We start from the raw sequence: 12,784 nt of genomic DNA, 5'->3' as shown, positions 1-12,784 counted from the left end.
CGCATTCTCAATTACCTCGACGACTGGCTCGTTCTGGCCCAGTCAGAGGCAGAATTAATATCACACAGGACCCTCCTCCTCAGCCACCTGGAGTGCCTGGGATTCAGGGTCAATTTTGCCAAGAGCTCGTTGTTCCCTACCCAGCGAATATCGTTCCTGGGAACAATTTTCGACTCAGCCCAAATGAGAGCTGTAGTCACGCCGGAACGGGCTCTGACCATACGGAGGCTGGCGACCTCCTTCGAGATTGGTACCACTCACCCTCTCAAAGCGTTTCAAAGGATGCTGGGCCTCATGGCGGCAGCATCGCCCGCGGTACAGTTGGGTCTGCTTCGTATGCGCCCCCTTCAGCACTGGTTGAAATCACAGGTTCCATCCCATGCGTGGCTTCACGGACGCCTGCAGATCAGGGTGAGTCAGGCCTGTGTAACAGCCCTGGCCCCCTGGAAGAACTCCACGGTTCAGAGGATCTGGGAGATCTTCGGCGAGGCCGAGGTGGACCTCTTCGCCTCAAGAAGACAACTCTCACTGCCCAATTTATTTCTCAAAGACCAGGGATGCGTTGGCCCACGATTGACCCAACCTCCTTTATGCTTTTCCCCCGATCGCTCTGATACCACAGGTAATCAGGCGAGTAAGATCTGTATCTCAGGGAACCGAGGTTACATTAGTAACCGAGTACGTTTTTACTTGTGTTGACTTTTGGAGCACATCCTGCTCTATATTATAGCATATCATATCACATACTCATAGCCGTGGAAATATATCTGTGGTACAGTATCGGATACCATAACGTGGTAATTATTACAGTCCTTTACCATTGCCACATCATTATAAATTAAATAATAAGGTCTGATGTATCAGTTTTGTGTATTTTTATGAAAACGAGTGTCCGTATTGATTCTTAAACGATTTAAAAAAAAACAATGTGACCTACCAATATTCTGTGTCATTATATATATATATATATATATATATATATATATAGCATGTGAATGTAAGTTTGTTGTGCTCACATTGTGCCTGAGCCTCAGCTTTTTCCTGTGGCATATCAAATATGGATGTAGACAGATAGATTTGTGTGTGTGTGGCAGAGGAAGTCAGGCATTATGAAATGTTTGGAGCAAACAGCATCTATTGTAATCTAGAGCCCGAGTCAAGCAGACTGATCATCCAGAAAATGAAGAGGAAAAGTGAGAGACTGTGGACTGTGAACACCTGCTCTGAATGTTTAAAATCAGCTGCACCCTTCCCTACAAACTCCACTGATGTATGATGGTTTAAAATAATAGTTCACACAGCAATGAATAATTTACTCACCCTCATGTTGTTCCAAACCTCTGACTTTCTTTTGTGGAATGGAAAATTAGATACTCTGAAGACTCATTTGGCCACTCTTTTCCAAGCAGTGGGAACTGGTGATTTCAAGCTGGCAAAAAATATCCACTAAAAAATGCTATATTCCAAATCTTAGGAAGCCATACAATTGACTGTTTTCATAGGCAGAAGAGTTTCCATAGTTCTTGACATCATAAATCTAGCAAAGTATTTTTTTAAATTTACATTTGTAACACTCGTAGTTTAAAATTTTTATTTTAATTCAAAGGTAATATAAAACAATTTAGTGCTGCTGTCAATGACCACATAAGCAACATTTCTCAATAGTTTTTTTTTTTCTATCTGAAATTCTCAGAAATGCTATTGTGGATTTCTTTTTCTTTTGCTATTGGAGCAAATGGAAATGCAAAAAAGTTTAAAAAAAATGAATAAAAATGAAAATTTACCCAACTGATGACTTCCACTTCTGAGAACCCCAGAAACGTGAAAAGGGTCGATAGCTTTGTCTGAGAAACAAAACTATGACAAATAATATGAAATTATTCATATATTCATTGAAAACCTGCAAACAAATCATTGAATCAGTGAGTCAACTCAGGAACTGAATTAGTTTGATTTCATACAATTAATTCAGAATTTTGTAAAATGAGTTCTTTAAAAATGTCCAAATGTGAATTAAAAAGAATGATTCATTGATTTGAGCATCACTATTTGCTCATAAGAGCTAGGATAGATTTGTAATGAATAATAGGGTTTGGAACAACATGAGAGTGAGCATAATGACGACAGTTTTAATTTGAGGCAACTATCCCTTTAATGGTGTTGTGGCAGCTGTTCACCTTATAAAAGTTGCAGAAGCGGCAGTTATGAAGGGGGAAAAGTATGCAAATTTGCATAGGCTAATATTTAACTGTAGCAGTTGCTACTGGTTTTCCTTGAGTTGCATCAACTGTGTATGTTAGCTTCTGTTGTGCCTCTGCTTCTATAAATAAACACCTTTCAGGCTGTCTTTCCCTTCCACTCAGCCTAGTGCTGCCATGTTAGTTTTCTGTCAGGCAGGTCAGCCTGACGGTGAGAAGGAACCATAACACGGTATTGTGCTCATGTATGCTTGAACAACATAAACCTGAGTGATGTGCAAGGTTGTTAACTCCTCTCTGTCCATCACGCTCTCACTGACAGTTTGCACGCTGACCCTCATTTTCAGATGAACCAAGACAGGCAAGTATGCAAGGAGAATGTGCATCCTTCCTCTGTGAGAAGCAAGAAGGAGAAATAAAGAGCGAAAGACATTTCCATAGACACAGTGACTGACACGTCTGCTGATGCAGCCGGAGAAAAGGGCCGTCCTGCCAGTCTTGTCAGACAAAGCACAGACCCAGCATGAGATGACTGGGGTGAAGGAGAGGGGGAAAACCGCCATGAGACCTCTGTGAAGAGAAGAATGGCTGAATAAGGGAAACAGTCAAGACACCAGCTGTAGAATGAAACGACAAAAGACAATATATTCATAAGAAATGTGTTCTTTAGCATTCGCCTGCATCCTTTTTTATCGGTATACCATATACTAGGGTTGTGACGGTGAGGAAATTTTCCCACCGGTTAATACTAAATCATCCGCCTTCGTCTTGTCTGTCTCACCTCACTCTTCTTGTCAGTCAGCTCGACTCACTTTCCTCACTGGAGAAATGAAATCTGATCTGTGATGCGACTGTCGTTCGGCACGCTGCATTGAGCAGCCGCGTTCAGTTTTTAATTGTGGTGTCTGTTCTTTTACTGAACTAAATGATTTTTATTACTATAAAAAATCAAAACGACGGTGGGGGTCGGTGACGCGGTGGGCAAGTGACGTAACCGGTGTTGCGGATTAACACCGGTATCACCGTCAGCACCGTCTACCATATACCCCATTCGAAAGTAGTAAGATTTTTGTAAAATATATTTTTGAAAGAAGACTCATGCTAAACAAAAGGCTGCCTTTATTTGATCAAGTATATATTAAAACCAGCAATATTGTGAAATACTGTATTATGATAAATAAAAAAAAAATTTTTTTTTTAAATCAGCGTCCATTACTACAGTCTTCAGTGTCACATGGTCCTTCAGAAATCATTCTAATATGCCGATTTGAACCTCAGAAGCATTTCTTATAGTTATCAATATCGAAAACAGCCATTTAATATTTTTTCAATTAAATATTTTTTTCAGGATTCTTTGATTATAAGAAAGTTCAAAATAACAGCATTTTTTAAATAGACAGTGAATGCTAAAGAGTTCGATTGTGAGATATATATATATATATATATAATATTATAATTTATATATGCACATTTTATGATCATAAGTCATTTGTTTTTATATTTAGATTATCTTTGAGCACTTAATTTTTAAATAACACTGTTAAATGTAATCTTTACCTAATCTGAAAATATAAATTTTTTAATGCTGTACATTAACATGTCCAAAATGTAACCATTTAAAAAGGTTCATTAGCATTTAAAATGTTTGATTGTAGTTTACAGTGAGTTGCTGAGTTTCGACTTTAAAGGTTAAATCTTGTCGGTCATGGCGAGTTGTCATCTAGATCAGAGGTCCCCAACCACCGGGTCGCGGACCCACTATCGGGTCGCAAGAACGTTCTGGGAAAAATGTGTATAGATATGACACTGTTATTTATTTATGTTAATGATTGTTCTAATTATTCTGTATTTCATTGTTCTCGCACAAAATCAAAGCGCGCACAAGAGACGTGTTTCAGACAGCGTGGAAATACCAAGTTGCGTATACATACACATAAAATGAGCCTATGTCAAAAACCCTTCACGGCATTGTCATTCTCTGTGCTTTAAATATTTTTTTTTTTTGCTTATCCGAAAAAAATAGTCCGATCTGTGACTCCAAAAAAAAAACACAATATAATGCATTGAACCACTATATAATGCTATTATAATACTATATAATAGCCTAGAATATTTTCCAAACGTAACCGGTCCGTGGTGTAAAAAAGGTTGGAGACCCCTGTTCTAGATTAACAAAAAGTCATGTGGGGGGTTGAAAGCTTGAAGTGGGTTAGCGCTCACCCCTGCTTGGTTCAACTCATCCTCAGCGGTCAGTGTCATGTGATCACAGCTGACTTCCCCCACGTCTTTGATATGGTTCGATTTGGGATTAAGATCTGCTTAAAAGCTTCTGCTACAAATGGCCCCATGAACCCATCGGATGGACAGACATCTTTCAGCATCTACAATGAAGGTTGTTGAAGCAATTTCAACTAAGCTCTCAGCGTTGAGACCACCTTGGCGTGAAATGGAGTTTGGGAATGGCCATAAACCCGATTGTTTTCCTCTAATGTTATGGGAACAGCCAGAAGTCACTCAGAATCGACAGATCCAGTTTTTACCTTGAGGGTAAAAGCTTGAACAGCTATTATTCTGTATAGACAAATAGTTCTTTTTTTTTTTTTTTAAAGAAAAAAAGTAATCTGCTAATTTTGTGTAATGGCATTAGTCATCAATAGACAGATTAGTTACTTTGTCTAGAACCTGTTGTGAAAAAAAAAATCAACTAAAAACAAGTGAGCCCTTGTTGAATTATATTGGCAGCACAACAGAGAGGAACAGGGCCAACAGGTTGACTGGATTACCTTCCTGTAGACATCAGACATCATGATTTATAGACATGTGGTTCTGTAGAATTGCTTTCTTTGTTATGCATTCTTAATAATTATAAGGTGCATGTCTATTGATTTGGCTTTAGTTGTTGCCAAAACAGAAAATGCAGACTGGTAACCTGCTGATTGTTGGAGATTTTAGTTTTCTGTGCATTGTGCTATATCTATCCCCTAGCTTTCTCACATCTCATACTGTAGATTGTGTCTTGACACTGGTTTCCCAGTGGCCTTACAGCTTTGGCTAACAGACAAGCCACATTTCCGATCAATTCAACATTTTCACACGTAGTGTTGTGTGGACTGTCTACGGTCGGCAGCTTGTGTGAACAACACTGCAGCTTGCTTTTTTTTTTTTTTGCCAGTCAGCATAAGGACAAGATATTACTCATCCCTAGAGAGCCAAACCATGTATTCATCCTCAGCTCTTTAGGTGATGCATTGAGAGAGAAATAAGCTACAAGGTTTCTATGCATTGTGCAGTGCTTCCTACATTGAACAGGGGGATGTCTGTAGAAAGTTACATAACTTGACAAAATGTGTTCATTTGGAGAGTCCTGCAATGTCCTGTGTAATATTATGTATTACATTATTATAGAGCATCACACTTGAAATCCTAATTTGTTGCAATATTAAAAATGATAAATTTAGCAAATTACTTTCCCCCCCCATTTATATGTCCTCTGAACTGTTATGTAACCAAAAACGGTTTAGTATTACCTAACTTGGTATTGTACGAATGTGGTACGCAATCACTGGTGTGTAAATTTCCCTGTCTCTGTATTTTGATGTTCGTTCTGAAAATATACAGCCCTTATGATTTGCAATCTCACTTAAGTTGGCTGAATAATATCCTGTGAAGTCCACTTAGCGGGACACTATTGGGCAATTGGAATGTACCCATAGTTTAGGATTAGCCATAATGGTGAATGTTGGATTTACACTCTGCAGCTTAACTATTAAGAGCAGTGCATGTGCAATCATGGAAATGAGTCACATTTGTGTGGACCTCCACTCGTGTATACTAATATGATGGTTGACTCTTGTCTGAGTATAGATTTGGAATCTCACCGTCTGTCAGTAGTTCTCAGTGGAGCGCAAACAAGAGAAAACATCCATACGCACAATACTGGTTTTGTCCTTTGAGCAATGTCTTTAAAGATATCACTCCCTTTTCACCGTTTTTATCGCAACCGCTTTCTGTTGGACAGAGATTGGTGATTGTAAGCAGGCTTTTAATGTTTAAGGTCACAAACTCAACCAGGTGGTGTTTGGGTGAAGCCAGATTAAATGACACAAGAAATGGCCTGTCTTTTCTCCCTGCATCGACTCTTTTATTTAGAGTTTCTTTGTTTAGGTGTTAGATGGAGTGTTGGATTTAAATCTCACACTTGGTTGGGTGCTGGCCATGAGAGATGGTACACCGCAACAGTTGTGTGATGGAGGACACCAGGGGTTTTTGTGTTTGTGTGAGCTGAGAAGCAATCAGCTTGCTGCTGGAAACACTGTGCTGTTTATTAAAGCCAACATGGAATCACAGTTTCTATCCTTGATACATGTTCCTGTTGTTATTGTGAAGGATTCATTGGTGCGCATTATTCAGGAAAAAAAAAAATCAACAACTTTCCATTCTGGCTGATGTCATGCCAGCTGTTTTTTAACTCCTCCTCTATAACCACTTTCCCGATGGATACAATTAAGTGCCTCCCTCTTTTTCACTGTACAGCACGTTATGCAAGTAAAATGAGTTTGAGAAAATCCGAGAGATTGAAAACATCAGAAACATCACAAATACTTAAATTATACTACCAGAGTGTTGTTTTTCTCTCTGTGTTTGTACTTTCGCTGACCATAAACTTTGCTCTTTTTCAGGACCCTGCAGGAATATTTGAGCTGGTGGAGCTGGTCGGGAATGGCACGTATGGTCAGGTGTACAAGGTAAGAAACTTTTATTGTATTCTTTTTGAAATAATTGCTTTTCCATAAATTTTTTTCTCCAACGCTGCTTTTTGAGCTATGGAAACCAAAAGCAAAAGGATTTATGTGATGTTTGTCTGAATGTCTGACTGGGGTTAGAGGGGTATTTCAACCAAAACATTTTTCCATCTAATAATCCACATTTCTCTCCAAACCAGTGTGACAGGATGCAACAATGACATTTAGGAGGACTTAGAATATAGTGCACTAGTCTTATGGACTACTGTTACGATTAGTGGACGACCGATATATCGGCCGATATTTGGCATTTTTCATAAGTTTTCTGTTTGGCCGATGCGTTCGTGGCGGGATTTTTATTTTGAGAGTGCTGAGAACGGCAGTGCCTGAGCATACAGTGCTCACATTCTCCCTCTTGTTCGCTGTCGTCGCTAACAGTTCTGTCCACGGACAGAAATCCGTCTAATAATCAGATAGAACTGTAAACCTTGCAAACTTAGTCGGATCCAGTTGTGAGATCTTGTGAAGTGTGCATTTGTATCCTGCATGATCGCGTGTTCTCTGCGTGACGGTCGGTCAGTGTGAATTGAATGCGGACAGGAGGAGAGTTCAGCTTCACTGAGAGGTGCGATCGACAAACTTAAAACTCATGATTTCAAATTACGCTTCATGCTTTTGCCCAATGTCATATGCCATTTTCACTGTGTGCTGTATGTAAAATGAGTGTTACCTTGGCTTTATTTGAAAAAATGTGATTCCCAATGCGCACAAACTTCCCAGAATACTGAGTGTCCTGTTGGTTACAGTGTTTACTTCATTTTTAATTTTAATTTAATTTAATTTTAATTTTAAGTATAAGCATGTTTATTTTACACATTTATTTTTTAATCCATTTTCAAATGATTTCAAATTTCTTAAATATTAAATAAAATTATATCGGCTTTATATCGGCCATCGGCCACCCTGCTTTCCAAGATATCGGCATCGACTGTCAAAAAACCAATATCGGTCGACCACTAGTTACGATACTTGTATTGTGCTTTTTTGTACTATGGAGCTTGACAGCAGGGCTATCCCAAGCATGGAGATGGGTCTAGTGCGAGTTAGAGAATACAGATCCCCAGTCAGTCCCCAAATCAGCCCCCATGGACAGCTCTGCTTGATTGACATGGTCACCATTTACTTCCATTAAACGGAAGAGAGCAGCATCAACATTCTACATAACATCCCCTTTTGTGTTCTATGAAGGAAAAGTCAGTTTTACAGATTGAGGTTGATTTTTGGGTGAACTCTCCCTGTAAACCTGAACTGTGCTGGGCATCTTCTGATTAGAGTATTAAACTCTTTAGTCAGATAAGGTCCTTGCACATCCCACCAGAACAGCATGTGGCCACAAAGCTGCGCCCTGCTGCGGAACCAGGACATATGCTTGGGAGGAGTAGACGGGAACGACGAGAAGGGTGGCCATGAGATAGAGCGGGAAGCAGTGGATGGAGGGAGATGAGAGCTGGCTCTGTGCCGGAGTTAGCAAATAGAGCCTAAAAGAAGTTCTTTAGTGGGTGGAATGTGATAAGAGAGTGTCTGATGTACATGCGTCTCTCTTTGCCTTGAAGCTGCAGACACAGACACACGTTTCAGATTTGTGGAGCGAGACGATCTGTGCTCAGACAGGGAGGTGAATCTCTTCCGCTCGGCTTCTTTCTGGTCTCTTAGTGGGGTTCTGCTCTGTCATTCCAGTTTGCCCTTCACGTCTCAGACATACAGAGCAGGTCTGAGTGCACAGGTGTATGTGGAGGAACTTGGTGTTGGTGTACCTTAAGCACACCTCATCCACTTTAGCTGAACCTGTCTGCCCCATCATTCCCTATGGTAATAATCCCTGTATGATTTACATGGTTATGTTTATTGCAGATGAGATGGAATCAAATGCTGCAGTTGACGACATTGATATCCTTTACTTTGTATTCGTACTGCATCAGCCCATCTAGTCAGGGTTCGGAAGTAAGAATGGCATGGTGGTTCAGAGCCAGTGTGAGAGGCATTCTGGCCTGTTTATGGAACCTTCACTTACTACCCATTGAGCTGGTGCTCTTGAGCAGGGGTGTCCAACTCTGCTTTTGAATGGCTGACATCTTGCAGAGTTTATCTCTAGCACACCTGCCTGTAAATTTCTAGTAATCCTAAAAACTTTAACATTCAGGTGCATTTAATTATGGCTAGAGCTATGCTCTGTAAGATGGTGGCCCTCTAGGAGCAGAATTGAACACCCCTGAGGGAGCAGAAGAACTGAGTAAACAAACAAGGGCTCATGCAAAGTCTGTTTAAAAAAAACTTTTTATTTCACTTCGAGGTCAAAGTTATTTGTTGGAAATGTGACTTTGTAAATCAGGGATAGCCAACCCAGTTTCTAGAGGTCTACTATCCTGCAGAGTTTACTGTAGCTCCGACCCTAATCAAACTCAACTGTTTGAGTAAGTTTGGAACTGATGTTTGCAAGAGGGTAGTCCGTCAAGAGCAGGATTTGCTACCCCTGCCCCAAAGAAATCTTAAAGTTTAATGTATGTTGAGATCAGGGGTATAGCCAACCCTGTTCCTGCAGAATTTTGCTCCAACCGTAAGCGAACACACCTGAACCTGTTAATCAAGGTTTAATCACAGATAGGTGTGTTAGAGCAGGGTTGGAACTGAAGTCCGCGGAAACGAGTAGGAGCAGGGTTGGATACCCCTGGTTCTGACACTTAAATGTAGTTGCTTAAAACTAGCAGAATTCTTTTAGTTCAGCCTCAGGGCCATTGAAATTTTCTGTGGGCTCCAAAAACTTGCTAACTTGTACTGTACTGTCCCATTGTTTTGAGATTGTGTGCTTTGTAAGAAAGTGAAGGATGGTCATTTTAGCTGTCCCGGCAGTCAGTCGATAAGATCTGCCTGGTGAGACACTTCAAACCTCCAGTGAGCACCTTTCCTCATCTCATTCATAATGGAGAGGCAGCTCTTCCAGTTCCTGGAAAGACAGGTCCGCAGACGGATCCCTGAGGTCTGACTGTCACCACCTTTCCTATGCTGAGGCTGGATTTAGAAGTGGGTCATTCCATAATTCCACTCTGTCACATTTAGTTTTTAATGAAACCAGCTCTCTTTTCCCCTTCTGATACTTTATCTGAGATCAGAAATATGCTGTTTGCTCATGTGTTTGGTCAGACAGGAACTGATATGGCTGAATTGTGTGCTTAGCATGGGATAGGTTTATTTACTGTATCTTTTTTACATGTGGACTCTTTTGTTCATTGCTGATACTATGCCTCATTCTCTTAGGGCTTCATTTGACACAGGACCCTCAAAGGAGAATTGAGGTTTAGTTGTTTTTTGTTTTTTTTCTTCATCAAGAATTTTTTCAGCTCTGCTTGGGACAGCACTTCTTTTGTTGCAGAAGTAGTAGCACTTTTTTTCTTCATTCAGCCCTATTGGATAGAAAGAGGCAGGATGTGGCCACTTTTGAAAGTGCATCAGTAACTGCAGGGGCTCATCTGAAAGCAGAGTCCTGGTGCTCTCAAATTATTTTGGATAACATTGACCTATTTTTGGCTCCGCTGTTGGATAAAAATACCTCTGTCTAAGGGTGCTTTCACACTAGCACTTTTGGCGCGCACCCGGGTTCGATTGACGTCAGAGTTCGTTACGTTTGGATGATGTGAACGCGGTCTTCCACAGCTGCTGGCTTGATGACAGAAACGAACCGCGGTTCGGACCCAAATAATATAATGTGAACACAGTCCAGCAGGGGCAGGGGGAGCAATCGAACTCTGGTTCGGACCAAGCAATCGAACCAAGTGTGAAAGCACCCTAAATGTCTCCTTGTGCATTAGAGACACACCTGCTCTAAAGACCTGTGTGGAAAAGCTCTCAACTCATCCCTCTCATGCTCTCTTTGTTTCTTTTCTTTATTTGTCACAATATGTGAAAGTCAGGCTAATGCCTATATGTTAAATGTGTTTGTTGTTGTTTTTGTGTAATCTTATGCAGAGGAAAATCATGATAGTGCAGTCTATGAATTCCAACCAGTACTGTTCCCTGTACTTTATAATTTTTTTTTTTATTGGGCCATTGTAATGCAGTTTTAAATACCCCATACCACACACATATAGAAACAGCCTTTGAAACGGGTCAGAATAATGCCGTTGAAGTTTAAATAAGCCACATCACGTCGCATTGACTCATAGGATGAAATCATTTCAGAGCTCAATGGCACCGCAGGCATGAGCCTGGGTGGAGCGACATTACCAGAACTGAACGCTTTTGCCCTGTTGGTGTGTTATGCTCTGTTATGGCTCATTCAAAGTTGAGAGAGCAGTTGAATAAGACATCATTTGTGTCGTTGTTACTGATGGTGACTCAGATTCTCACAGAGCTTGTATGTTTTGGTTGGTTTCGGGTCTGTAGGGTGACTCCTGCTTTAAACGTGACTGGGAGACATTGGTCCTGATTCCACACTGCTTGATTCCGGCATGCTAAATTATGTTGTATCTTTTGTTGAATAATTGAATCTGTTTATCCAAACACAGAAACCAATGTATACTCTTTGTATAATCTGTTTCAGCTAGAGAGATTTCACAATTTTCAATTGCAATTTGGATACCAAAACAACCTTTATTTAAAAAGTTAAATGTTAGCATTAATAAGTTAAAGATATGTAGCAAGTAAACGGCTATTTCCCTAGTAAACAGTGTTTTAAAAAAATTCATGGAATTATTCATAACAGGTAAAGTCAACAATTAAGAAATAATAGAGTAAGGTTAAAAAAAAATAGTTGTGAGTATATCTAACAGCAGTATCAATTATTCAAGTGGACATTCAGAACTTCAAAAATACAAACGTAATCCAACATTGTATAAAACTATTTAGAACTATTATAGAACTAGTTTTTATAGATGAATGTTAGATTTAATGCATTAATACTAGGGATGTCGCAATTATTCTATCTAAGCAAGATTATTTGAGTACACGTGTTAAAATTGTAAGCAAATATAGAAATGGAATAAAACTAGCATTTTCCATGTCTTTGTAAATATTTTAGTATTAAAATCTTATTGTTCAATCAGCCCTCTGTAATATTATAAGTCTTCTACAATTTTTTGAATAAATCCAATTTCAGCGTGACTAAATGACTTCTTAAAGTGTTTTGTTGTAGGCTTACAGTGAATGTGAAAATTTAAATCATTATTTACAATGATTTGTTTGACAGTTTCATGACCTTGACAGTCTTAAGCAATACTAATTGAATGCTTTCGGAGTTTGGTTGTGAATCAGGCCTGTAATTGGCAGCTAACTCAATTTGTTTTTTTTCCTCCTTGTATAGGCTGCTTTGTGTTCAGCAGCCTAGTTAAAATTAATTAAAAATCTGTTGACAGGCCATCAGTAGGTTGCCTTGGAAGTCACCCTTAGGTCACTTGATCTCGCCATGCTCTATTAACATCTGTTTACAGTTTGTCAGCCAGTGAATATGAGTCTTCCAAAGCTTGTTTTCACTATGGTACAAGTTTCAATCAGATCAGCATTGTCTCATCTTACACTCACCTAGGGCTGGACAATAATTCAATATCAATATGTATCGCGATATAATTTTTTTCAATAACGGTGATATGATTTTTAAACACATTTCCGATATTTCGATATACATTACCAGTGTTTCCCATACATTGATTTATTTGTGCCATTTGACTTCGTTGAATAAACATGAGCACTGCACGTTTCAAAATCAAAACACGGCGCGGGTGTTTTATATGAATGTATCCAGTGGTGTAGTGGAGGGTATACGCAGGTATACGGCGTATACCCACTTCTTTATCA

The 12,784-nt window shown here is 39.6% G+C and overlaps 1 protein-coding gene across 5 annotated transcripts in view; it reads left to right on the top strand.

The window, feature by feature from the left end:
• tnika (TRAF2 and NCK interacting kinase a) overlaps positions 1 to 12,784 on the top strand; it is a 117,082-nt gene that overhangs the window by 8,281 nt on the left and 96,017 nt on the right. For all 5 annotated transcript variants that reach the window (XM_016530911.1, XM_016530913.1, XM_016530910.1 and 2 more), the window contains exon 2: positions 6,878 to 6,943. In XM_016530911.1, the coding sequence (XP_016386397.1) occupies positions 6,878 to 6,943 (66 nt within the window). The remainder of the gene's footprint in view (positions 1 to 6,877; positions 6,944 to 12,784) is intronic.

Source organism: Sinocyclocheilus rhinocerous, unplaced genomic scaffold, assembly GCF_001515625.1.
Source record: "Sinocyclocheilus rhinocerous isolate Xijiao unplaced genomic scaffold, SAMN03320098_v1.1 scaffold541, whole genome shotgun sequence".
Taxonomy (NCBI): domain Eukaryota; kingdom Metazoa; phylum Chordata; class Actinopteri; order Cypriniformes; family Cyprinidae; genus Sinocyclocheilus; species Sinocyclocheilus rhinocerous.
The sequence above is the reverse complement of the archived record's forward strand: the minus strand, read 5'-3'. Positions and strand labels throughout refer to the sequence as shown.